The 27,400-nt window shown below is 44.7% G+C and overlaps 3 protein-coding genes and 1 non-coding gene across 8 annotated transcripts; 3 read left to right on the top strand and 1 right to left on the bottom strand.

Moving 5' to 3' along the window:
- The first annotated feature begins 7,602 nt into the window (after positions 1 to 7,602).
- LOC100282867 (peroxisomal biogenesis factor 19) lies at positions 7,603 to 15,203 on the top strand. Of its 2 annotated transcripts, none has more exons than XM_023302503.1 (4): positions 7,603 to 7,908; positions 7,999 to 8,272; positions 11,781 to 12,119; positions 14,916 to 15,203. In XM_023302503.1, exons 1-3 carry the CDS (start codon positions 7,784 to 7,786, stop codon positions 12,099 to 12,101), a joined length of 720 nt encoding a protein of 239 aa, XP_023158271.1. In that variant the 5' UTR covers positions 7,603 to 7,783; the 3' UTR covers positions 12,102 to 12,119; positions 14,916 to 15,203.
- A 514-nt stretch (positions 15,204 to 15,717) lies between these two features.
- LOC103627511 (acyl-acyl carrier protein thioesterase ATL4, chloroplastic) lies at positions 15,718 to 17,924 on the top strand. Of its 4 annotated transcripts, XM_035959232.1 has the most exons (5): positions 15,724 to 16,003; positions 16,079 to 16,182; positions 16,276 to 16,385; positions 16,514 to 16,612; positions 16,744 to 17,924. In XM_035959232.1, exons 1-5 carry the CDS (start codon positions 15,798 to 15,800, stop codon positions 16,846 to 16,848), a joined length of 624 nt encoding a protein of 207 aa, XP_035815125.1. In that variant the 5' UTR covers positions 15,724 to 15,797; the 3' UTR covers positions 16,849 to 17,924. The 4 variants fall into 4 exon arrangements, with proteins under 4 accessions (XP_008646022.3, XP_035815125.1, XP_008646023.3 ...); XM_008647801.3 differs by having other exon boundaries at positions 16,079 to 16,385; XM_008647802.3 differs by having other exon boundaries at positions 15,724 to 16,182.
- A 656-nt stretch (positions 17,925 to 18,580) lies between these two features.
- Positions 18,581 to 20,228, bottom strand: LOC100280425 (uncharacterized). The gene has a single exon (NM_001153348.2). It carries the CDS (start codon positions 19,372 to 19,374, stop codon positions 18,823 to 18,825), a length of 552 nt encoding a protein of 183 aa, NP_001146820.2. The 5' UTR covers positions 19,375 to 20,228; the 3' UTR covers positions 18,581 to 18,822.
- A 1,719-nt stretch (positions 20,229 to 21,947) lies between these two features.
- On the top strand, positions 21,948 to 22,505 carry LOC103627510 (Acyl-acyl carrier protein thioesterase ATL3 chloroplastic). The gene is made up of 2 exons (XR_002262072.1): positions 21,948 to 22,039; positions 22,180 to 22,505. It is a non-coding gene; the product is annotated as an Acyl-acyl carrier protein thioesterase ATL3 chloroplastic (transcript).
- The last annotated feature ends 4,895 nt before the right edge of the window (positions 22,506 to 27,400 follow it).

Genomic DNA, 27,400 nt, shown 5'->3' with positions numbered 1-27,400 from the left:
ATATATGCCAAATATGAATCAAAACAATTTTGAGTTCTCATTTGCATTGATATTGCACTTGTTCTAGTTGCTTTATGTTGTGTTGGCATAAATCACCAAAAAGGGGGAGATTGAAAGGGAAATGTGCCCTTGGGCCATTTCTAAGTATTTTGGTGATTGAGTGCCAACGCAAGTGCTTTTGTGTTAATCTATGCAAAGTGGTGGGCAAAGTGCAAATCATGTCAAAAGGTATGTTTCTAGATTTAGTACATTGTTTTATGGACTAATGTATTGTGTCTAAGTGCTGGAAACAGTAAAGATTGAATTGGAGCAGAGGTGGCTAAGTTCTGCCAAAGTCAGCGCAGTCTGGGAGCACCGGACAGTGTCCGGTGCGCCAGGCTGGCTCAGGCAAACTTGCCGCTCTCGGGAATGAATTAGCGGCGTACGGCTATAATTCACCGGACTGTCCGGTGTGCACCGGACTGTCCGGTGAGTCAACGGTCGGCCGGGCCAACGGTCGGCTGCGCGATCTGCGCAAGACACGTGGCCGAGCCAACGGTCGGGAAGGGGCACCGGACTGTCCGGTGTGCACCAGACAGTGTCCGGTGCGCCAACGGCTCCCAGGCGCCAACGGTCGACTTCGCCAGAGAAGGAAAGAAATCCGCACCGGACAGTGTCCGGTGTGCACCAGACTGTCCGGTGCGCCAGGCGACAGAAGGCAAGATTTGCCTTCCTGGAATGCTCTCAACGGCTCCTAGCTGCCTTGAGGCTATAAAAAGGACCCCTAGGCGCATGGAGGAACACACCAAGCATCTTCCAAGCATTCCTAAGCACTAAGACATCGATTCCGTGCCTTTGATTCTTTGCGATAGCAATTAGAGCTCTAGTTGAGTTGTGAACTCATTGAGTTGTGTTATGAGCTCTTGTTGCGACTTGTGTGCGTGGTGTTGCTGTGATTTCTTGTCTTGAGTGTGTTGCTTATCCCTCCCTTACTCCGTGCTTCTTTGTGATCATCTAAGTGTAAGGGCGAGAGGCTCCAAAGTGTGGAGATTCCTCGCAAACGGGATATAGTAAAGCAATCAAAACACCGTGGTATTCAAGTGGGTCTTTGGACCGCTTGAGAGGGGTTGATTGCAACCCTCGTCCGTTGGGACGCCACAACGTGGAGTAGGCAAGCGTTGGTCTTGGCCGAACCACGGGATAAACCACTGTGCCATCTCTGTGATTGATCTCTTGTGGTTATTGTGTTTTGTTGAGACTCCTCTCTAGCCACTTGGCATTATTTTTGCTAATTCCTAATCAAGTTTTGTGGATTAAGTTTTAAGGTTTACAGGATCACCTATTCACCCCCCCCTCTAGGTGCTCTCACCTAAGCATAGGTACATACCTATCAAAAGGAGGGGACTGCACTCTGAGCTCACCCTCAATATTTCAGAATGATTGGTCTAATTTGGAATTGTCAGGGTCTGGGTAAGGATATCATAAGGAAAGAAAGAACTGATTTTATTGGTCTCCAAGAAACCAACAAAAAAGCTTTGAGGATTCTTGGCTGAATTCTATTGGCGGCAATAGAAATTTTGCGTGGTTTTGGTCTCCTCCAAATGGGAGATCTGGGGGCCTCCTTATAGGGTTTGATGCTGATATTTTTGATGTGAGAGAAAAAGAATTGGGAGAGTTCATGATCTGAATTCTTGTGGTCCATAGAGAAAAAGGCTTTATTTGGAATTTCATCAATGTTTATGGTGCTGCTCAAAATGATCAGAAACAAAAATTTCTTAGTGAATTGTCTTCATTCTGTTCCAAGTGCATTCACCCAATGTTGGTGGGTGGTGATTTTAATATTTTAAGGAAAGAAACAGACAAAAATAAACCTGGAGGTACGAATAAATGGAGTTCTTTATTTAACTCTATAATTGACTTTCATAACTTGATTGAGCTTGATCTTAGTGATAGGCTTTATACTTGGTCCAACAACAGAGATCTCCCTACTTATGAGAAGTTGGACATGTTTCTTGTTAGCCCAGATTGGGATCTGCATTATAATAATGTGAGTGTCTCTAGGCTTAGTAGAACCTTCTCTGATCATGTTCCTTTATGTCTCAGAACTGATTGCTCGCCCCCCTTGAAGAGAGATTTTAGGTATGAATTGTGCTGGAAGCTTAGGCCTGATTTTAAAAAATTAGTCTGGGATAACTGGTCCTTGCCTGTCAGAGGCAAAAAAAGTATTGATATCTAGAAAGAAAAGACGAAGCGTCTTAAAAAAGGTTGAAAGGCTGGAACATAAATGTGGAAGGGAGATATTCAAAACTCAAAAAAGAATTGACATGTAAAATTGATATTTTAGATAAAAAAGCGAAACAATGGGCATTTCAGACTATGAAAGACTTGGAAAACTTGAATTGGAGTGGAATCTGAAAAATATGATGGCTGAAGAAGGGTGTAAGAGAAAACAAACTGTGAGAGAAAAATTTATTAATGAAGGTGATGAGAATACCAGATACTTCCATCTTATTGCTAAAGGAAGAAAAAGAAGAGTCAAGATTATTTCTTTATTGCATGAGGGGCATCCGTGGATGATGCCGCTGGCATTAACAAAATCGCGACATCTTTCTATAAAGAACTTTTTGGTCCCTCTGTGTCTTCTAGTATTAATTTGACAAATCTTACAATGAATCAGCTGTCTAATGTGGACCGGTCTTTTCTTACTGCTCCTTTTTGTATCAATGAGATTAAAAAAGTGGTGCTTGATTTGAAACACAACAGTGCTCCTGGTCCCGATGGTTTTCCCGCTGAATTCTTTCAAGATTTTTGGGAGCTTATATACCTTGATATTTGGAATTTATTCAAAGATTTTTATGATGGAAATCTTGATATTGAAAGATTAAATTATGGGATGGTTACTCTTTTACCAAAGGTGGATAATGCTGTTGAAATGAAGAACTTTAGACCTATTTGCCTTTTTAATGTTTGCTATAAAATCATCACCAAAGTGTTGAATAACAGATTGGCTCTTTGCATCAAAAAAGTGATAAGTGAATCACAGTATGGTTTTATTCAAGGTAGATACATAATGAATGGGGTGGTATCTCTCAATGAGATTCTTCACGAGGTTAAAAAGGAAAAAACATAGTGGTGTGGTGCTCAAGATTGATTTTGAAAAAACTTATGATAAAGTTAATTGGCATTTTCTGTACTGCATAATGGAAAAAAGGATTTGGGAGTACTTGGTGTGATTGGGTTATGAGAACTGTTAGAGGTGGCAAAGTCGCCATCAAGACGAATGATGTGTTGGGTCCATATTTTACCACGCATAAAGGTGTGAGACAAGGGGATCCTTTCTCCCCCCTCCTGTTTAATCTGGTTGCAGATGGTTTGGCCTGTCTGATTCGCAAAGCTCAAGATGAGGGCCTTAGTGAAGGTCTTATTCCCCATATCATCCAAAACGGCTGTTGTTGTCTTCAGTATGCTGATAACATTATTTTCTTTATTCAAGATTGTTTGGAAGGGGCCAGAAACCTTAAATTCATTCTGTGTCTGTTTGAAAACATGTCTGGTCTTAAAATCAATTTTCACAAAAGTGAAATTTATTGTTTGGGAAAAGGCCAAGGAAATTGAAGACCTGTATGCTGATATTTTTACTTGTCCTATTGGCAATCTTCCTATAAAATATCTTGGAGTTCCAATTGATAACAAGAAGCTTAATAAAAAAAACTCTGGTGCTCCATGGTGGAGAAAATGGAGAAAAGGCTCGCTGGTTGGCAAGGCAGATTCTTGAGTTTAGGTGGAAGATTGACTTTGTTAAATAGTTGTCTTTCCAATGTGCCGCTTTATATGCACTCTATATATCCTATTCCTAAGTTAGTTATTAGAAAAGTGTATATTTACAGGAAACGACTTTTGTGGCAAGGAGGGCATCAGTCAAAGAATTTCACCTTGTTAAATGGATCTATGTGTGTTCTCCTAAAAGTCAAGGTTGTTTAGGTGTTTTGAACCTTGAATACATGAATGATGCTTTGTTGACTAAATGACTATGGAATATTGAGAATTCAAATGGTTTATGACAAAAAATCATATCTGAAAAATATATTAAGGGAAAACCCCTTATTTCCGTCAGACAAAAACAAGATGATTCTCATTTTTGGAAAAAGATTTTGAGTTTGAGAGATAATTTCTATAAATATTGCAAAGTAGTTGTTGGCAATGGCATGAAAACTAGTTTTCTGGAAGAGTGCCTGGATAGGGGACTTACCTCTGGCTGACAAATTCCCTATTTTATTTGATTTGGCTTATGATAAAGATATTTCTGTTAATAAAGTCTTGTCTTCCAATTTTGATGTTCTCTCTTTTACGAGGAGGATTATTGGTAATTTGAGTGCGATGTTCGAGGAACTTTTGGGATGTTGTAATAATCATTCTCTGTCTGACCAGGATGACAGAGTTGTTTGGTGTCTTGGTAAAAAGGTTTTTCTGTGAACTCTTTGTATAAAAAGCTGATTAGTGATCAAGTGGCAGTGTCGTATAAGTTCTTATGGAAATCAAAGTTACCACAAAAAATCAAAATTTTCATCAAGCTGGTTGTGAGAAACAAAATTCTCACAAAAGATAATTTGAAAAAAGAAACTGGAAAGGTTCTCAAGATTGTTGTTTCTGTGGGTGCGATGAAACAATTGATTATTTATTCTTTTACTGTCCCATTGCAAGATTCGTGTGGAGAGTGATTCAAGTGACCTTGAATTTGGAGGTCATTCAAAAAATATCAGAGAGATGTGTGATGGTTGGTTGAGCAATCCTAAGGATAAAATAACCAATCTTCTCCTGTTTGGTTGTGGTGCGATGTTCTGGGTAATTTAGAGAACCAGAAATGATTGGTGCTTCGGTGAAAAGATTCTGCTTGATCCTTCTAACGTCATTTTTCTTTGTTGCTTCTGGTTGGATTCCTGGGCTATTCGACAGAAAGAGAGGGAAAAAAGATGGTGGTTCAAAGAAGCAAGTTAATCAGAAAGATAGCAAGTGAAGCGTTTGGCCGGGCGTACGGATGGAGTCCGAGGGACCGACACATTTCTGGGTGATTGAAAACTGTTGTTTCTGAGTTGTTCTTGTGTTTGAACTTATTGACTTAGATTTCGTAGCTCGTCTATGTTGCACCTCGTTTCTTAGCTGAGGCTTCTGATGTTGTAATAAGCAATGCTTATGGACATGTTAGCTGGTCTGGCTTCGTCTCTGCTAGGTTTCCTTGCTTATCTAGGGTGATATTGGAAGGTGATCTGGTATGGTTTCGTTTAGCCTAGTTTCTGTCAGGCCATATGTGGCCGTAATGGTGTCCTTTGTAATGAACATTTTCCTATTTCCTAATTAAATAGGGGGCTTCGCCCCTTTGGGAAAAAATAGGCGATGGTTAGTGGAACCTAACAGCAATTGTAGTCTTGCCAGGATGGATGCAGATGTCTAAATATCCAAAAGATTCAGAGCCTATTTGGTTCGTGGTTAATTGTGCCACACTTTGACTAAGTTAGTCGTCTGAATTAAAGAATTAAACTTAGTCAGAAAAGTTAGGCAAAGTGTAGCAAATTAGGTAGCGAACCAAACATGTCTTCAGTGTCGATATCTGTTTCAATCAATATGAATATTTGGATTCATATTTGATTTTAAAAATAAACGACCCTTCTCTATCCGATTCTAAATCTATATAAAAAATACAAAGTATTCAAATTATTCATATCCATGAAGTACAAAATAACATCTAAAGCTTATATTTATGACTATTTGGTAATGTAAATAATAAATATTTTAATATGTTTGTCGAGGATGAATAGCTCGAGTACACCATAAACCCGAGCGGACGTCGTAAACAGCTCGGTATTCGTATTTTGCACGCCCACATGTACTATTCATTCTTCCAGCAAACTCCCTATCGCGACATGCAAAATAGGCGGAGCTACACACACTCTGTTTTTCCTAAGCCTTCTCTCTCCTCCCTGCAACCAACACATTACATTAACTCTTCTATGCGGGTGCGAGAATCGAGGCATGTGGACGCTAGGAACCAGGGGTGGATGCGGATGTTGTTGGAAACCATGCATATGTTTCTGATGAGACCCACAGATGACACGTTGTAAAATGCGGATGTGTAATAGTAACGACTAGAGTTGGTCTTAAAAACACATCTTACATAATTCCTGACTCTTGTAAATAGTCTCACTCCAGTTCTCCATTTCAGCCTATCCTCGACCTCGAGGAGTAGAAAGAGAGGAAAGATGGCATTGGCGCGCGGCGGATGAGATGATAGTTTTAACTAAATTATATTTACATATATCTGAAACCGTTACCAAACTATCCAATAAAATTACTACTCCCTCCGTTCCTATCGAAAATTTATCCCAAGTCAAAGTTTTAAAACTTTGACCAATAATATTTATAAAAAATAAACATTTTTAATTTAAAGAAATCATATATTGTGGTATATGTTTTAATAATAAATATAATAGTTTTATTTTATTTAGTAAATATTTTAAATATTTTATTGTTAATAGTCAAAGTTTCAAAACATTGATTTAAGACAAGTCTTTGTGACCTTTGACTCTCTCCAACAATGTCTTATATATCCATCCTCTATATCTTGTCTTTTACATTCTACTCTAAAAAATTTCATCATCTATATCTTCTTCATCTCCAACAGCGTCCTCTATATCTCGTCCTTTATACATAAATACAAATATTGGAGACATAATTTACTTTTAATTTTTTACATATGCATTTGTCATATTATTAAATGTATTATATATATTTTAGTTTTATTAAATCTATTGTTTAAAGTATGAAAATGGATAGAGGGGAAAAGAGAAAAACTCTATATGTAGTCTATAAAGGATTCAACAATGTCCTCTGAATTTAGAGGATCCTTTAGAGTATGCTGTTGGATACGTAGAAGACGACTTCATTCTCTAAACTTAGGTTACAGAACTCTTTAGATATACTTGTAGGAGTTAGTCTTAAAATAGGGAACGTAGAGAGTATATAATAAACCCCAAATCTAAATTAATGAATTTCATATTCAGATGCGCATGGGCTCTTCCGATCGTGGACTTGTTACTTGTTACTCCTTCCGGTTTTCTAATAATTGTCGTTTAGGACAATAATACAATCTCTAAAATATAACTTTGACTGATGTTTTTTAAAAATATAAATAAATTCTTAATACATATACTTTTATAAAAATACTTGTTAAGATAAATCCACCCAAATAAACATTAGAATTCAAAACTAAATACTAAAATAGTTATTTGTAGTTAAAATTTTATAAATTTAACTTAAATTTTATCTAAAACAACAACTAATAGTAAATACCAGTCCATACAGTTCGTAGACTTGAGACGCACGCACTCAGTTGTCAGGATAGTGGTCGCGGAATTTATCCAGCCGTACTCAGCCTGTCATCGCCATTGAATGGGTCGCTATTTACTGCAAGATCACGATCGGACGGCTGCAAGCGCCCCCAATCCTTCAATGGTTGTCAACCAGCTCTTGAGTATTCAAGTTGATTTTAAATGGTTTTGATTAATTCTTATAAAATAAGGCTGAAAAACTGATTATTTGGTAACTTCTGCTGGCCAGAAAAAAAAAACCGAAACAAACAGTCACTCATCCTCTTTCTGTCTTTCACCCCCGCGTTCACGCCGGCCCAAACCCCAAATCGCACGCGTCATCCCAATCCCAACCCAATTACGACACGCCTGCCGCCGCCACGCCGCCCGAAATCCGGAGGGGAAGCTCCTCGACGACGTAGCGGCCAGTGGCAGCTCGGACGATGGCCTCGTCCAACTCCGCCGCCCCGGCTCCCGCCGACGGGGGCGACGACCTCGACCAGCTCCTCGACAGCGCGCTCGACGACTTCACCAACCTCGATCTCTCTGCCTCTGCCGCCCCCAAAAGGTACTCCCTCTGGCAGTCTGGCGTATCCCCCGTAGGAGTGAAAAGCTGCTCCAGCTAGGATTATGAGCGAATCACTGTCTCGCTCTACAGCTCCGGCGAGGCATCGGGGTCAGGATCGGGAGGCAAGGGGCCAGTGAAGGGGCTGGGGCTGGGGCTTCCGGACCCCAAGGCGCCGAAGCGGCGCGCGGGGAAGCAGCCGCCGCCGAGGGGCGCGTGCGCCAAAGAGGCGCTCGAGGAGCTGACGCGCGAGACGCGGGAGGCTGTGCGCGGTCTCGAGACGGCCACTGGGAGTGTCCCGTCACTGGACGATGACGCCATGATGGAGGAGTTTGTCAAGCAGTTCCAGGAGTTCGCAGGGGCACAGGTACCGTTTCTCTTGCCTGTCCGTTCAAAATTATCCGAATTTTAACCAAGTTTTTAGAAAAATACAGAAGGGCAACCATATTGCAGTGGTGAGAGTTGTCTCACTAAGTCACCTGTTCATGTGGTTCCAAGGAAATTTCTTCCTCGGTTTATCCCTGTCCGCATTTGTGGAGGGAAGGATTGACTCGGTTTATCCCTTCATCGGACCATAGCCATGTAGGAACCTTCGACAGTGAGTCTGCCCTTTTACAAAAGGGAAATTTGGATCCATACCATTAAAAGATCACCACTTTGGATCCATACCATTACTATCTCACTTACATGTGGGTCCACATGAGTCAATGACATGTGGGTCCATGGTATATATCTAAAGTTTGGATCTTTTAATGGTATAGATCCAATTGTTCCTTTACAAAAATACACCAGTATTTACAAATTACAACATCGATTTAGTTTGATTAAATTTTCCATGAAATCTGCCTTGATAGTGCATTTATTTGAACTGTAGATGTTAATATGTTTCTTTCTCAAAAACATGGTCAAAGTTTGACTTAGTTCAAATGTAAACTTGATCTATAATTTGCACTGAAGGAGTATGACTGAACCATTGGCTATTTCACTTTGGCTGTTTGGCATTGTTGAAAGGTGTTGTCGGACTGCTTTTATTGTGTGCGGTTTGTGTGTGGTGAGGGGGGGGGGGGGGGGGTTAGGGCATTTGTACCGGTGTGCATTGATGTATTAAGGTTTGCTTTAATACTCTCTACTTGAGAATAAAAATGAAGCTACCTGCAGAGAGAAATAGGTCAGCTTGTAAGCAACTGGCCAACTGCAGTGGTGATCTACTCCCTCCGTTCCAAATTATAAGATATTTTGGTTATTCTAGGTACATAGTTTTTGTTATGTACTTAGATATACACTATATCTAGATGCATAGTAAAAGAAATGTATTTAGAAAAGTTAAACGTCTTATAATTTGAAACATAGGGAGTATTACCTAATTTACTATTTATAAATAGGATGTGTTAGAGCATCTCCAGGAATTCGGTATAATTTACTTACTAAATTAATAGATCTAGGAAGTTAAGCGAAGAAACAGCAACCTAAATTTTTGTCCTCCTCCAATAGTCTTGTATAATGGCTTCCTAAACGATTCTGTATTGAGAACCTCGAACTATTTCTAACCAACTAAAACTCTTTTGGTAGTTTCTTTGTCTCTTACTGTTTTCTCATCTGGAGCCCTTTGTTTCCTTAATTAATTTACTCATGCATCATTTACTCTGATCTCCTGAGAAAAACTCCGGACGGGGAGCAGGTGGATATGGAGTTCCTCTTGACTGCATAAACTTATGAGTTGGAGAGGATATTGGCAACTTTTTATTTTTATAATAAGCTCTTTTACCAAACTGTTGGAGGACACTTTTTGCTAAAAAATCAAAACAGGGAGTTGTTTTACAGAATTCCTGGAGATGCTCTTACACTCACTCAAACAGCCATTTGATAAATTGATACGTCCAATGGGAAGAGAATCTGTAGCTGCACATTGCCAATTTGGTCTGGATAATTATTGATGTTAGAGTACTTAATATGTACTTCATCCTGCCTCTGTATTCAACCGTGCAATGAAATTGTTACATTTATTATTCATGAATGTCACTGATACATTTAAGATAGCACAAATAAGATTATATTGCTTCCTATATGCAATAGGTTTTCTGCTTAATTGCTCCAGTTATGGGATATAACAAAGCCTTTTGTGGCACAACAAGTTCCTAGCTTATTATGAAATTACTCCAGGAGACACTCTAAATTTCACCCTCCATATCTCCATCTGGCTATCCATTTCAAAAGATTTCCTCTCCATATTATTCCGTACTCCTGCAGACACTCCAAATCTTACCTTGCATATCCTATTGTCCTACACCTCAGTGATACTCAAATTAGTTGTAACAGCTAGATTATACGGTTATAATTTATAGATATATTAATTTTTATAACGACTGCAACTTCCATTATTTAAATTGCATTGGAATTGGCGCATTGAACAACATATATATTTGAAATCTTGCACTGGCATTAAAAAAACTCGGTCGGGGAGGGAATGTCCACCCTCCCGGTATTATTTTAAGAAGAGACCGAAACAATGGTTCCGGCTGAGAAAATCCCCGAATCCTGTCCCCCGTCACTAACAGGCCAGCGTCAACCGTCCACTCTGCAAAGGCCGAATCAGATGGTGGCGTATAGGACATCGTAACCCGAGAGTGGATGGGGCACAACGAGAGAATTTTTTTAACCAAGCCGGAAAATTCGCCCCGAGGGAAAACGAACCCGGGACTTGGAGGTGCTACTCGGAAGCTTTTATTAAACAATATCCTTGGAACCCAAGTATCATGATTGCATCACTTGGCCACTGACAAGTTGACCTAAAGCTGCAGGTCCCATCGTCAGTGCGAATAACTAAAAGCACAGCTGTTCATTCATTCTTATCCTCTCTGTCATCCCCTTCCTTCTTGTCTTTTTGGTCTGTCAGCTACTTCTCTTCCTTCTCTCTTGGCATGCCATGGTTTTGATATGGTGAAAGGAAGAAAGAAAATAGTTTGGCATCCAAGGAGTATTAACTGGATGACCATATGCGGATATGCCCCATGGCTGAGTGGTGGCAGAGCTAGGGGCTCAGCAGCGCAGTGGCACGTGGGGGTAGACCGGTAGAGGCTCAGCAACACCAGGCAAACAGTAGACGTGAACAGGGAAGGTGTGTGAGATACTGAGATGTTGGGACAGTGAGGTGCTACTGGCCAGCCAAACATGCCGTGGCAAGCTCACTGAATGGCATGTGAACAGCGAAGACAAGTTGTATGTCATGAGTCGTGACTGCTGGTGCATCACCTTTTGGGTTTGGGGCCAAAAATAGCAATGGTTGGCATAGCTGCTGGTGATGCTTTAAGTGATTCAGAAGTAACTCATAGGCTGTTACTTGTTGTACTATGGGACGTGCGTTCAATGTGACTGAACATTAGATATTTCACTTCCTTTTATATCTCATCTGAAGGAGTTATCATACTACTGTTTGATGTTAGACCCTAGTTAATTTACAAAGTAAATTTTACAACATATATTTTATGGTCATGGATTCTGAAAACTACATGCTCTTGATTAGCTGGCAATCACAACCCATCATAGATTTTAAGGACATTATATATCATTAACTATTACCCCGATTTAATTGCACTTTAATAGCTCATTAGCCCTTTGATACGTGCCACTTGGTGGTCCACTCTGTTCACCAGGATGCAATTTTGTGAAATCCTTTGACCATAGAGTATGTGGGTTGAAGTGCCACTAGCAACTTTGTTTTTGTGAAACCTTATGACCATTGAACCTGGGATAACGACACTAGCTAAAACTAAAAGGCTGGGGTTTTCTTCAAATGATTGATTTGGAACGTTGATCCACTCCAGTTTTCACTTTGGACCTGTATATTTATGAGCTAATGCTTTTCTTGTCATCCACAGGATATGGACTCCATTGTTGAAACAATGATGCAGCAACTTCTGTCCAAGGAGATTCTTCATGAGCCCATGAAGGACATTGTAGAAAAGTATCCAAAATGGCTGGAAGATAATAAAGATAAGATAAGCAAAGAAGAATATGGGCGTTATAATAATCAGCTTGAACTCATGGTGAAGCTTATTGAGGTCTATGAAAATGATCCTGAGAACATGACTAGGATTTTTGACATCATGCAAAACATGCAAGAATGTGGTCAACCCCCCAGTGATCTTGTCCAAGATATTGTACCTGATCTGGATCTAAGCAAGTTGGGACAACTGTGAGTTTTTCATGTCTTTCATGTAAACTATCTGCCATTAATTTTATACACATGTCCATGCCAAAAGAAGTCTAATCAATAAGCTTGTGGGGGTTATTCTCTGTTCAAGACAGCCTAGGATGTGTTTTCTTGATAAATTCTGTTTTATTTGTCCAACAATGTTCTAAATGCATTTTGGCTTGGTCCTGCTAGAATACTATTCCCAGACTTTCCTCTAGAGCCTAGATATGCTTCTATGGATTATGGTTTTTTGTAAGAGAATAAAGTGCTTGTTGTATTGCATAGGGGTGGTTATATATGTATATATAGACTCAGGAACCCTAACCCTAATAAGACCAATGGTGCCGACCCCTCCCCCCCAAACAATGGTGCCGACCCCTCCCCCCAAACACACACAGAGTACACAAACTGTCTAACATCCCCCCGCAGTCACAACGGGGGCACCACACACAATGAGACTGGAGTAGAAGCCGAAGGTAAGAGCCGACGGGTTGAAATCCCCCCGCAGTCGCAGTGTCGTGAGCGTGCGAATGTTGCGGCTGGAGCAGAGACCAGTGTGCACTCCATGTAGACGATATCCCCTGGATGCCGAGGTAGCCGAAGACCCGAAGTCGAGGTGGTGCGCTGCGTCGTTCTTTGGGGGTTCGACGTTCGAGCGTCAACGATCGGCAGGGCGACACAAAAGGACAACAACAGCCTTGTGGGCTTTCTTGCGTCTATCCGCATCCGATCGTCGTGGAGCCCTGCTAAGGAGGCCGGCTGCAGCGCACGCGTCCGCGCCGGCCAGGATGGCCGCGCCCGCGGCAGAATAGAAGGGGTAACGGCGGATCCGGCCAGGAAGGCCACGACAACGACAGATCCAACCATGAAGACGGTGGTCTGGCCAAAGGTATGACATATCTAGCCGGGAAGGTCACGACAGCGATGAATCTGGCCGAGAAAGCCATGGCAGCGACAGATCCAATGAAGGCGAAGAAGGGAGGGCGATGGGACGGGTCCAGCCGGGCAAGGGTCTGCACCAGGCCTGACAGGGGGTTGACGTCGGTGATGGGAGAAGCGCGAAGACGCGAGCAGGCAGGTGGTGGCTGCTAGCGCATCTGGTTATTGTCGACGCTGTTGCGGCGGCTAGTGCGCCAGCCAGCCTCTACGGCGTCAGCGCTCATCCATCAGTGGCGATATTCGCCCGCTAGCTCGGCAAGCGACAGTGGCGCCCGCGTGTGGCTGCACAGACAACAGTTGGCGGCGCACGGGAGAGGGGGAAGAGGTGCCACACGGTCGCTGGGGGCTTGCCGGCAGCGAGGGCGACGCATCTGTGGCCGAGGGACCACTGGGGGCGCCGACGTCGTGTCTTGGAGGGGGCACACCAGGGGCGGTGTGGCTGCGTCGGTGGGTGCATGCCGGAGGAAGGGAGATCCAGTGGTGGTCCCTACGCACAACAGAGTATCCAGAGCGAGCACGACGGGGAGGGGACGCGTCCTGGCGCCGCTGTACGACGAGCAAAAGCCCTACGACAGCGTATGGCACGGGTGGCCAGCGCCCTGGCACGCGACCATGGGAGGGAGGAGGGGGGAGTGTTGTCTGCCGCCAGGAGGTCGGCGGCGGGGAGGGGGGTCGGCCTCCGTCGACGCAGGGGAAGAGGGGTGAGCCACGCGACCGCGCCGGAGAAGAAGGGTTCGGTGTCGCGTGCGGATCTGACCACGAAGACATAGGAGTGGATGGATCCGGCGGCGAAGGAGGTCGGCGTTGTGGCAGAAGGCCATGTCGCTAGCAGGGGCGGCGCTCATGGCCGCACGAGCTTTGTTGTTGGCAAGGGGAGCGCGGTCGGCGTCCAGGGGAGGCTGGGCTTGCGGAGGGGAAGGGGGGCCGCCCCTCGGGAGGGAAGGATTAGCCTCCCGAAGTCCGGGGGGGGGGGGGCAGAGGGTGGCCGACAGCTGGTGGTGGGAGAGCAAAACCCTAACACTATCCTAGTCTGATACCATGTAAGAGAATGAAGTGCTTATTGTATTGCATAGTGTGGTTACATATATATATATGTCAAGTAAGATATTGTGGGAAAAAAAACGAATAGTTTGAAATATAAGGACGACCTATGGTTAAAAAAGATCTTATGAACTGTTCCATGCCGCTCTGATCATCCATGATGATATAATTTGAATGGATTTTTAACCTTTAGCAACCTGCCTTTCAAATGTAAATTATCTTTTTGCTAGTGATTTTTTATTGTACAACTATTGGCACTGCCCTGTAGTGGCAATAATTGGGTCACACCTCACAGGAGCTCAGCAAACCCTGTAGCACCTACACAGGCGGGTTACGCAAATAAAATGACATGTGCATCATATTCTTGCAGTTGAACGTTGATTTCGCTTTAACGTGTTTGGAAAAAAAAATAAACTGTGTTCTCTACTTCCCTGCTTGACAATGAAAGTAGCTGTCTTGTAGATCGAAGTTTTTACTTTCCATCATTAGGTGGGATGTTTTTTTTGTCTGATTCCTTTAAAAAATATGAAATGCCAATTTTTTTTTGCTATTTGGTGATTGTACTTATGGCAAATTAGTCACTCATTGTTGTTGGCTAGCAATACGAATAGTTATATAGCACATGGCAAGATGACTATTGGTGGTACGGATGGTTATAGTTGAGTATCAAGTTTAGTGTGGAAATGTATTATAATATCCAGTTTGCGCTGTTGATATTCACAAAGTAGAAGTTTTGCCTTATGCTATCTTAATATATTATCATCCTAGCATAAGATTATATGGTACACATTGGAATGACATCCCATGTCTAACTACTTGTGGTTCCGTTAAATTACAGGTCTCCTGAGATGCTTGAATCAGCTCCAAATTGTTGCGTAATGTGAGGACCAAAAGCATTCCATTTGGGATTCGAATTCCATGAAGTTTTCTTTACCTGTACGAACCCCCCTTTCTGGCTTTAGTAGATTGAAGATAATTTCCATCTGGATAATCTGTAAAGCCTTGCAAATATATAATGAGTTCAATGTTCTTTCTGGTTCTTGAATGGAATCTATATTCTTTCTGTTGATGTACTGTAACACTCCCTTCCCTCTTATACAATGAGTACATGCATTGCCTTTCAAAAGCCCCTCCTTTTGTGACGCATTTCTGTTACGACTACCATTTGCTAACACTCGATTGTACGGAAAAAGAATTGCTACCCACTAGGCCACTGTGACCTTGTTTTGGATATTTTGGATTAAAGTGGTTTCGAGGGATTGGAGAGTGTTTAAATATCTGATAGATCAAATCTCCATATTAATCCACTTCGATCCTATTTATTACTAGAGTACCCGAATCCAAACTAAGGATGTGTATGGATTTTGCAATCCACCCATTCTAACTCTAACCAGCCCGTAAAAATTAGAATAGATCATGGGTTGGGTGGCTATGGGTTAAACCGATGGAACTCATAAGCATCATTAACTATTGGTCGTCGACGACGACGACGGATGGGATGCGAGAGACGGCGGTATGGTGCGCTCTCCAACCGGCGAGATGTCGAACGATGCACGCGAGATGTCTGCGTGTGCCCAAATTGACAGAGCGCACATGCTCTGCATGCCAGCTAAGTTGTTTGGCTGAGCCTAATCTAAACCGGCATTCGTTCAGTGTTAGCCGCTCTGCCTAATAAAAGAGACGGGTAGCACAGGGTACAAACAACGTCATCGCTGCAAGCATGGAGCTCGGCAGCATGCGGCTTCGCTGTTGCCCCCAGGCGCCTCCAAACAAGATTAAACCACTACCTAGAACGATCAGTGCTGGAGCTCGGCGTCTCTGCAGCCGCCGCCGCCGCGCAGGAGCTCTGCTGCATGTCGCTGCCCCAGACTCGCGTCCCCTTGAGACCGTCTGCGCAGACAGCACCGGCCAAGGCACAAAACCGAGGTTCTCCCGCCCCCCTGGTTCTTCGATCTGTGTGTTGCTTTCTCTATTTAGTATAGTGGATGACGCGATGTACAGGGACGACGACAAGTTTTGCCTGGTGGAGATGGAGGTCCGTGACTGCGAGCTTGACCAGTACGGGCTTGTCAGCAGTGATGTATACGTGGATTACCTCGAAAATGGTCGGCAGCACTGTAATATGGGTTGTGCTTCGGCTTCTCGATCAATTATTACTTCACCTATTTCTTTTTTGTTTTTACTTGGATCCTATCTAGCTCGGGAAGTGTTTGCTTCGAGGCTCGGCATCGGCAGAGATTCGATCGCACGAACAGGCAACGCTCTGGCACTCTCCGAGCAGAAACTCAACTACTACACGCCTCTCAAGGTACGCAACGACAACGCGCGCGCATTGCAGGCAGAGACGAGATGAGAACGAGATGGATGGATGCCCCACCTGACTACCTGAGTACCCGACTCTAGCTAACTCGTTTTTTTGTAAACATCTCTCTTCAGCGTGGCGCTAGGTTCGTTGTCATGGTGAGGGTCGTCCAGATCAAGGGCGCGCGGATGGTCCTCGAGCACTTCGTCGAGACGCTGCCGCCGGAGCGCAAGGTATGCGCGTGCACGTGCACGTGTAAATAAATCAAAGGATCATCCTCACATGAACCGGCCATGGCGGCACGTGAGCCGAGCGCTACTATTTCACACGCACCGCCTGATCTTTAGGCTCGGCCGGCATGCAGCTCGTCCTGGAAGCGACGGCCACCGTGGTCTTCCTCGACAAAGACTACCGTCCGACGCGCGTGTTCCCGGAGGTGGCGTCCAAGATGCGGCTGCACTTCTTCTGATCCTAGCTACGACCATGCAAGCATGCATGTTGGATCTTCGTGCCTACTGTTGCCATGCTCAATGGGTAGTGGTATTAATTAGAGCATATTCGTTGATCCAAAGGGGTAACTACATGGAGGGGGATGAAAACCGTTTCCGAAAACCCCGTATATCGTTCCCGTAAAGATAATATCGTTTTAAAAAATATTACCATATTTAAAACATGAATTTCAAATATCCAGCAAGACCAGGTAAAGAGACTGATTTAAATCTATCGTTTTTTGGGCTCCACTTTCCGTCTAGCAGGGATTGGTAAAGGGTCCGCTATAATACCTAACGAACACGGCTGTCACCCTGCAAATGTGGAGGATCTCATCGCGTTCGCTATCTGATAGCTCTGTTCGCTCCCGCTTGTCATTTTTTACAGCAAACCCACGTGGGCGCTCGCTTGTCATGTACTCCATCCGTCCCAATTTAGTAGCCGTTTTAGCACTTGTTTTTATGTCTATATTTAAATTGGTGATAATGAAACTAAAGACACATATACAAAGTACATACGTTAATTATTGTACGAATCTATTAAAAAGCTAAAACGAATTTTAATTTAGGACATATGGAGTTTTGGTCTTTTTCTACTTCTCTTGCGGGTTTGAAAAAAAAACAATATTTTCGAGCTGCAGCGAGTCTCTTTAGCTCAGCAGCTATCTTTTTTCTTTGTCCAATACCGAATAAAATGTACAAAACAAAGTCTGGTAGCACATTTTGGTCGAAAAAATATTAGTAATGTAGGTTACATAATGTATTTAACTTAATTAGTCTGTAATTCAATTTTGGCACACACGAACGATTGTTGTATGCATGTACCACACGGAAAAATAATTAATACAAATGTCCGGTAAATTGTTTGACTAAATATGAAGGATACACGATTTCCCTAAAAATGGATAATGTATTATATTTTAATTTTGCAAGACATGAAATCCCGTTAGAGGATGAAATTTAGCTGATGTTGCTGAAGATAAAGAAGATGTAGAGGACAAAAATTTTAGAGAGTGTTGTAAAGGATAGAGGATATTGGTTTAGAAGATGGAATTTAGGGGACGCTGTCGCGGCCTCAACAAGTGAACGTTGTATTATATTCGTCCATAAGTAAATTAATTATATAACTCGATAAATTTTCGATCATCCGGTAATAATTTCGTATAAAGAATATCGTTTCTAACCGTTTCGGATCGGGTAGAGGTAGACAGGTCTGAAGGAATAATGTCGCAGCCGTACTAGCACAGGTCGCGTTGAGACGGCGAGCCGCAGCCCGCACTTTGACACTTCACCGGATAGTGCCAATATGTTGCATTCACATGTTAAAGGTACGTAGATGCTAGGGAACGTGTACAGAAGAATCGAATTAGATACAGTTGGGAGCTGTTCGCTCAAACAACACCTATCCTATTCCGATCCTATATATCGATCATATAGTAGTGATCCACTAATCTGTCTCATGTCCTATAATATACCGTAATTTTTTTAGTACCAGATCTTACGTATGTATCAAAAAAAATTGAGAATTACATTATATCCTTTTTCCTCAATTTGAGAATCCGTGGGCAGCTGCCCCCGCGTCGCCTCCGCCTCGGCGACACGGGCGACGCCCTGCACCCTTACCGCTGTCGTCCGCAAATTCTCTCTCCCCTCCCATTGCCATCGCCGGAGGGGTCTGCTGGAGGCCGGCTCAGCCCCTAGGATGGTGGCGGCGGGGTGTTTCGCGCGGATCTGGTGAGAGATGGCACGGCACAAGCATGCGGCGGCACGGTACCTATGGGTGGCCGTAGCCGTGCTGGGGCACGCCGTGGCACGCGCCGCAGTGCTCATCGGATGGCGGCTGAGGCCCAGGCGGCCATGCATGGCGGGGCGCCGCTGTTAGGACGTCGTGGCCTGCCTCCGTGCCTCGCTCGAGGATCTGCTCCGGTCGTCGCCACCGTGCGCTGTTGGTGGGACTAGGGCGACGCCGAGCTGTGCTTCTTCGAGGCGAAGGCCGTCGACACGTGCGTCGGTGGGCAGATCTGTGCGGGGGTCGCGCACCGCGGCATGGGCGACTCGGCTGGGCCGGTGCGCTGGTTGCGGCGAGGATGTCCACTGGCTGGTGACTGCGGTGGAGATCTGGCGGTGCGGTCGCAGCGCTGTTGCTGCCTGCTGGGGCTACATTTTGGTCCCGCGGCGGTGGCGGGCTTCCCGGTTGTGGGCGAGTGGCTACTGTGTTGAGTGCTTCCGGTGGTTGCAGAAGTGAGGGTCGGTGAGGAGCAGAGGTTGGAGCAGCGACCTGTGGCCTGCTCGTGCGGGCGGCGTGGCCTTGTCTGGTGCTGCGGTCGCCGGATATGGCTCCTCAGTGGTGGTGTGTGGCGACGGCAGGTGGGCAGCAACCTGTCGTGCCCTACTGGCGTCTGCGGTGGTGCGCGTGCCAGCGGATCTCGCGCGTCGCAGCGGCTGCTGCCAGGGATGGCCGATGGGAGGTGCGGCACGAGGTGCTGCCGCCGCTCGACCAGGTCCATGGGCCTAGCTAGAGGTGGTGGTCGATGTAGCTTTGCGGTTGTTGTGGCAGTCGGCGCGTCGATGTCCCTTTGGATGGGTCTGTGTGGGTTGTCTGGGCGGCGGTGGCGGTGGAGGTGGTTGCTTTGTCCTGGGTTCCTGGCCGGTCATTTTGCTGGGGTTTTCTTGGGCGAAAGCTTTGGTGACGGCGCCGCCCCTGGGCGCCGCTTCTCCTGTTGAGGGCGTCAGCTCAGCTCCCCAGCACTGTCTTACGTGGGCGAAAGCCCGGTCCATCTCGAACCGGCGACGATGGCGTCCCCGACGTCACTCCCTTCCTGAAGGCGTCGCTACTGAAGTTTGTATCGACCACGTCGTAGCCTGTGGTGGTTGATTTCGTCTTTCGGTGACATTTTGCGTGTGGAGGTGGGGGCTTGCATCATGAAGTCGAAGCTGCTACGTCAGGGGATGTGGCTCGACAACGATGACGTGGGGCGAACCCCCTGCTTCGTGGGTTGGTCTGCTTCGAAGATGAGGCATTTGGCGGAGGCGGGGCAGTGGATTAAGGTTTTGGAAGTCTCGCTGGTGAAGAATTGGAGCTGTCTAGAGTGGGGTGTCTCGTGGCTTGGCAACGACGGCACGCCGCAGTCTTCCTTCTCTTGTGCCAGTGTTTGTAATCGTGGTCGTGTTTCCTTTGGCCTTGTGCTGCCTGTCTTGGGAGTCGGGGCTCGTCACTTGTGTTGAGCTCGATAACGATGACTCAGGGTGGGCACTGTGTGAGTTGTTTGTGCGCCTGGTATTGGTTTTGGGTCCGGTTTCCTTTAAAACTGGGTCAATTCTTTTCTTCTTAATTGATTGGCAGAGATCCTGCTATTACGTTAATTTTTTTTTACTTTGAATATTCAGATTGAAATACGGCCGGCCAGATATTGAATTTTCCGATTCAGATACGAATTATCGATTTGACCTTTTCAGATTCAGAAAACATCCATCTCATTTTGATCCCTAAGAAGTACGTACTAGTACGCTGTTGCGGATTCACACGCAAATTGACTGTGCTCGATCGGATCAACCGCGCGCTGCCTGTATCTGTATGTGGATCTCTGTCCCTGATTTCTTTGCAGGTGGCAGCAGGGAACTCAAGACAAGACACGCGACTCGCATGCTGAAACGCGTGCCCGGAACATGGCCGAATTGGCAGTCAATTATTGAGAAATCGATGCGTACTTTTCCTTTTTTTAATACGAACGAACTACAAAACCAGATTTCTCGGCCGTTTCCAAGCTCGATTGGTGACCCGCGCGACAAGAAAATACACTCGATCGAAGCCGTCGACGACCGGAAAGGTATCCGGCCGGTATTCTCTTCCGTTTTTTTTTACGTAATTTCGATTCCGATTCTCACAGCTAGGTGTGCGATCGATACTATCCACGGATACGGCTGACAGCCTCATTATTCATCGTCGTTAATACTATATAGATTCTTCCGTGCGTGTCATGGATGCAAATTTTATCCATAGGATAGGATGGAGTACACAAAAAGAAGAAGACAAATGGATTAACAACCACAGCCGAGGCGCCTCGACCTTGTGCAGAATCGTATCTATGCAGTTCTCCTGCTGCTCCTACTAGGTACATACAGCCGTCAGCCGTGGAAGTATCTGCTGTCCTACACGACATTTTCCGAGCGCCGCACGTACTCGGCCTCGGCGTGGCAGCGGCGGCAGCTTTCATGTGCGCCGAGGATCTCCTATATATATAACGAGTCGGCGAATGAGAGGTAGCCCCCAGGCAGAGATCCAGGAGGACGATAGGGGGGAGAGGCACCGTCCGCGACGAGATCGATGGAATTCTGCGCGCGGCACCACCACCACCACAAGCAGCCTTTTAATCTGCCGCTGCCTCCGCCATCCAAACGGCGCCCGGCACCGTCGACGGCGAGGGCAGCTGCTTGTTGGCAGCACAACCCCGCTGCTGGCCGTCTCCTCTGCGGGCCGTCCCGTCGTCGTCCTCGTCTGGCGGCACTGCAGGCCACCGTCCCCACGACCACCAACGCCGCTCGTCGTCCCTCTGAAGTCGTCTGCCCCAAGAACATCGTCCGGGACACCAAGTTACCAAGGTGCAGGCAGGGTTTTCACTTCATCTGGAATCATGTCTGTCTATGTTCTTATATATAGCACTTGGATGATCGATCTTTGTTGCGATGTATATATATGCAGGGCCGGCAAGTTTTTCGAGTTGGAGATGACGGTCCGTGACTGCGACCTCGACGTGTACGGGGTCGTCAACAATGCTGTGTATGCTGGGTACATCGAAATAGGTAATAACAAAAAAGCTCTCTCTTAACCACCCGGCGGCCCAGGCAGCTGACACTATATATATATGTATCATTGTATGAACGAAACCAGCTCGTCAAGAGATGCTTGCAAGCCTCGGCGTCTGCACGGCCTCGATCGTGCGCACGGACCGTGCCATGGCGCTCTCCGAGCTGAACGTCAAGTACTTCGCGCCACTCAAGGTGACCTTCTTCATCGTCCATGAATTTGGGATACACGCACGCTTCTGCATGAATGCTTATATGTATATTCTTCAGCAGCGCGGCGCCAAGTTCGTCGTCATGGTGAGGGTTGTGCAAATCAAGGGTGTGCGAATGCTCATGGAGCACTTGATCGCGACGCTGCCGGACCGCAAGGTACGTCTCGGCGGCATCTATACTTTGGTGACCGGCAGTGGCGGCCACAGACAGTTCGCACACACATGTACACGGTACACCTCTCGATCTCCTCTCGTGTGAGCTGATGAGTGATGACCATGATTATATGCCTATGGCAGCTCGTGCTAGAAGCGACGGCCACTGTCGTCTGCCTCAACCAAGAGTACCGCCCAACTCGCATGTTCCCGGAGATGGCCAAGCTGCTGCCCTTCTTCTCTCACCCTAATTAGCTATAAACTAAGCTGTATGTACCGTGGAAAAGTTGTAAGCTGTTACTTATCCTCCATTCCTCCTCTACCTCCCTCCTAGCTGAAACAACTCTATTTTTTTTATCTGTTTTGATAAGCAAGAAGTCAAAAGTCAATAGCAGCTGGGATCAAAATGCTTCTGATTAAAACTGTACTGCACGAAAGCAAATGTTTCTAAACAATAGTTTTAGGACTCACATATTTGACCGCCCTTTAATTTGCTTTGTAGTAGTAGTAGTAGAAGCTATTTTGAGAAGCTCAGCCAAATATAACCACAGTTTGAAGTCTTTATCTGTTGTTGGTAGAATAGAATTAATTTCCAAATGATCAACAGAGTGGCCGAACGAAAGCCGATTAAATTCTTCACCGAGAAAAAAAAACTTGTTCTATACTACACTACAAGAGCTACAGTCATTTTTGGCGGCTAGAAGCCGCCGAAAATAAGGCCTTTGTCAAAACAAAATAAGCTATTTTCGGCGGCTTTAGGCTTATTTTCGGCGGTTCCTGATCGACAGAAAAAATAGCCGAAAATAAGGTCATATTTTCGTCGGCCAGGCCTTGACCGCCGAAAATAGCTTACTTTCGGCGGACCTACGGCAGCCACCGAAAATAACACGTAGTTTCCGGCGGCGGAGTCAGCCGCCGAAAATAAGGAATACCGAAAATAATATTTCCTATTTTCGGCGGTCAGGGAGGCCGCCGAAAATTAATAATTTCAGAGCAAAATTTTTTTGAAAAAATGCAAAAAATAACAGAAAATTCATACAATAACAGAAAATTCATAATTGAGTTGACAACATAAAACTTGAGTCTATACAAATATAAAGTCCACAAATAGTCCATACAAACATAAAATCCACAAATAGTTCATTACAACGCACAATGCGGCACAAAGCTAACTCCATCACATATTGGAGTCGATGGAGTTATGTCCACTACCTTCAGAAGCGAAAAACTCGTTGACGAAGTCGTGTAATGGGTTTGGATTCTAAAGAAAAAATAAGACATTAATAACGACATTGGTTACATGTATGACCACTATTCAAACAAATTGTTTCTCAAACTAACCTCTCCTGGAGTAGCTCCCTCCCCTGCATAAGCTCCTCCTGGTGCTGGTATGACCGGTGGTGGCGTGTTGTGACCCATGACCCCGGATCCCTACAAAATCAAGTTTAGTAAAGATTTGAAATTAGGTTGATACAAACGACAAGTCTTAACTAAATTGAAGCACCTGAGGTGGAGGTGGAGGTGGCGGAGCATGTAATCCCCACTGAGGCATCGACGACTGAAACTGAGGGAAAACAAATGGTTGCTGCTGTGCCTGCTGTGGAAACCAAGACTGTTGCAAAAATAATATGTTAGTTATAGAACCAATATCGAGCTTGTTGAAAAAAATAAGACACTCACGTTTATTGCTTGTTGGGCCTGTGCGTTGTAAGCAACCATGTACTCTGATTGCTCTTTGAGAAATGCCATTTGTTGTTGCCGCAGCTCTTCGCGAAACTTTTCTTGCTGCTCCCTCATAGCCTCCTCCATGCTAGATACAGAGCGGCGACTACGGTTGCTACTACCACAACCCGCCTGCGATGAAGAGCCGCCACGAGAACGCAACTCCGGTTAGACTTCTCAATCCACTCGGGCGAAGCCCATATCTCACACAAAGCCTTGTAAGCCTGCGGTCGGTGTTCCATCCATGGAAGAGTTACCTGCATATAAAGCGTTAGCTCAAAATTACATTCACATCTGAATGAGCTGCTAAATTAGATTTTTACCTCCATGTACTGGTCTACAGTCAAGTAGACATCCGAATATTGTCGAAAGTTGTTGATAAAATGACCTCGACGCTTCATGTACGCGTTCACCACCTGTAGACGAGCATTGGAAAATGCATCCCTGCACACCTTCTTCGCATTTTTCTCTAATACTCGGTCTGCATGCTCTTGAGCCACAAGTTCCACACGATAGTGTCTCTGTCCAACATCGAAAATAAAATTAGTTTGAAAACAACTAATAAATGTTAGTTTGAAACAACTAATAAATGTTAGTTTGAAACATTACCCAAAAGTCGTGCTTGACGGCGCCTTGAGCTGTTCCATATATAGCATGTGGAGCTAGTGCGAAGTGCGACCAGCTAGTGCAAGGAACCACCACACCTTTCGGTCGGTGATAATTCCTGGATTATGTAGACGACAGAGGTTACCTAAGACTTGATTAACCTGTCTATGGTGACCTCGACCGTCAAATGACATGTCTTCCCATTGGCTGCATGACAAAAAAAACAAGGAAGTCATGTCATATATATAGTGTACAATAAACAAATAAGTAAGAACAAAGTGGCCAAACGTGAGTACCTTCTTTGTGCCATCGCATGTGCATAGCGGTTTTTTTAGATAGAAACATCCGTTTCACTCGAGGAGTTAGTGGCAAGTAGCGGAGCTGCTTATGTGCAACATCTGTCATCACCTTCTCACCCTCATCATTAACAACTTCCACAAATCTAAATTGTCCACATTTCAGACATTTTTTCTCTTCCGCATGCTCCTTCATGAAAAGCATACAATTATTTTTGCACACATCAATCTTCTCATAATTCATACCGAGACCTTTGATAATTGTCTTTGAATGGTACATGTCTTTAGGCAACTTATTGGGCTTTGGGAGCACATCTCCGAATAACTTTAAAATCTCATTGTAACAATTGTTCGAGAAAAAGTACTTGGACTTAATGGCCATGAGCCGAGTCACAAAAGCGAGTATACTTACATCTGTGTGTTCATGCAACAGCTCTTCAGAGTCTTTTAGTAGTTTCAAAAATCCGGAAACCTCTGGTGTGGCAGGATCCTCGGAGTTTAGGTTTAATTCTGGACATAGCGAATCTAGCATCTCATGCATCGCATCATGGTCGCCACCCCAATCATTGTTCTCCTCCTCTTCTACATTCCGGTTGGGTACTACCTCACTATGATGTTCCCACACCTCATATTCAGGCATAAATCCAAACTGACAAAGATCTAGACTAACTCTTTCCTTATTAAGAAATATACTGTTTTCGTGTCGCCTACAAGGGCATCTGACAGTGCCGGTTAAGGACAAGGAGAATACATGGTCCAGAAAATCTTTGGTTTTGGCTACCCAATCATCAGAATGACGTCCATTTCTACTCCAGCCATTGTACATCCATGCACGATCGTCAGCCATGCCTGAGACTGTTAAACCGAACAATATCGTGAAAATATTATTCAACTTCGTTAAAGGTTTAGTTCCTATATGTATAGGCAAGGATATGTTCTAAACCTACAACAAGCTAGCAGGATAAAAAAAATCGGCAGCATAACCTCGCTGCCACTAAACAATATATTACGTATATATAAAACATAAAATGATATACTATTAATTAAATGAAACTAACTACCACATATCATAATAATGCAACAATTCTACGTACAAATATAATGTACTTGTAAAACTAATAATATAATAGTAATATGAAAAATCAAATTAAACAATAACATTAATCAAACACAAATCAAACAAACATTTACAAATATATGCCACTAATACCTAAACCACATATACCACTAATAAATTAATGAAATCAAATTAAACAATAACACTAATCAAACAACATTTACAAATATATATTAATTTCGGCGGCAATTAAATAACGGCTGCCGAAAATATGAAATAAAATACGCAAAAAATACCTTTGGATGGCGAAGAGTTTGGCGACGATGGCGGAGTGGTGGAAGAAGTAGACGCGGGCGGTCGACCGTAGCGGAGGACGGCCGCGGACGTCGACGGTGGCGGCGGACGGCGCTGGCGGCCGGGGTCGGGCGGCCCGGCCGACGGGCAGCACACGGCGGGCGAGCAACGCGGGGTGGGTAGGGCAGCTCGCGCGCTGTCGGGCAGGGGCAGCAGCGGCGCGGCGGGCAGGCGGCCAGGGGCACGACGGGCGGGCGGGCAGCGGCACGGCGATGGTCGGCGCGCGGCGACAGCGCAGCGCGCGCGGGCGAGCAGGGGCGGCAGGGCAGCGCGCGGCGGCCGAGCAGGGGCAGCGCGCGGCGGCCGAGCAGGGGCAGCAGCGGCGCACGGGCGGGCGGGTAGGGGCAGCGGGCGCGGGGCAGAAGGCGGCGGTGCGGGTAAGAAGACGCGACGGCGCGGGTTGAGAAAGAGACAGAGAGAAGAAAGGAGCCATGAGTCGTTTTAAAAGCCTAATTTTCGGCGGCTAGGTCATAGGCCGCCGAAAATAGGTTTATTTTCGGCGGCTGTGTCAGAGGCCGCCGAAAATAAGCCTATTTTCGGCGGCCTACCCCTTGCCGCCGAAAATAAATATGGTCGTCGAAAATCATGTACATTGATGTTGTGCTAGCTATATTGTGATTATCACACCTTTCTTCAATTATCAAGCTCATACATCTCAAATATGGATACGTCGATGCTACAAACAGTTAGGAATATCTAAAAGTTGCGCGGAAGCAAAATGGCAATGCACATATGAAATTAGTTGCGAAAAGCTCTAATGAGCAAGGGATTTGACTAAAATGCTCCTAAAAGAGATCTACCTCTGTCCTGTAAAAAATACAATTTTAGATACATTTTTACTAAATTTGACCAAATATATACTTAAAAGACATTATTGCTTATGACGTAAAACAAATATATTATAAAAAAATATTTTCTGCCAAATTTAATGATAATTATTGATACCATAACTATTTTAACTTGAGTTATTTTAACTGCTGGGAAAATAAACAATTTTAGTGCCAATTTAATCTAAAGAAATATTAATGATATACTTGTGATATTAGACATATGCACGTGTGATCTAAGGGCAATTAACATGGACATGATACTGAACATCATAATTTTAATCACAGAAAAATAAAGGACAAGTGCATAGAATAATGACGTCTAAGAGAGGGTTGAATTAGGCAACCTATTTTTTTCTAATCTATGGCCTATATTTTTTCTCCTAATAATCAAAACCTATGCAAAGAACCAAACTTTCTTATGTGTAACTACGGTTTGACTAATTGTTGCTATCTCTACCACAGAGAGATATGCAACCTAGGTTCCAATCTATCCACTGGTC

Source organism: Zea mays, chromosome 5, assembly GCF_902167145.1.
Source record: "Zea mays cultivar B73 chromosome 5, Zm-B73-REFERENCE-NAM-5.0, whole genome shotgun sequence".
Classification (NCBI taxonomy): domain Eukaryota; kingdom Viridiplantae; phylum Streptophyta; class Magnoliopsida; order Poales; family Poaceae; genus Zea; species Zea mays.
The sequence above is the reverse complement of the archived record's forward strand: the minus strand, read 5'-3'. Positions and strand labels throughout refer to the sequence as shown.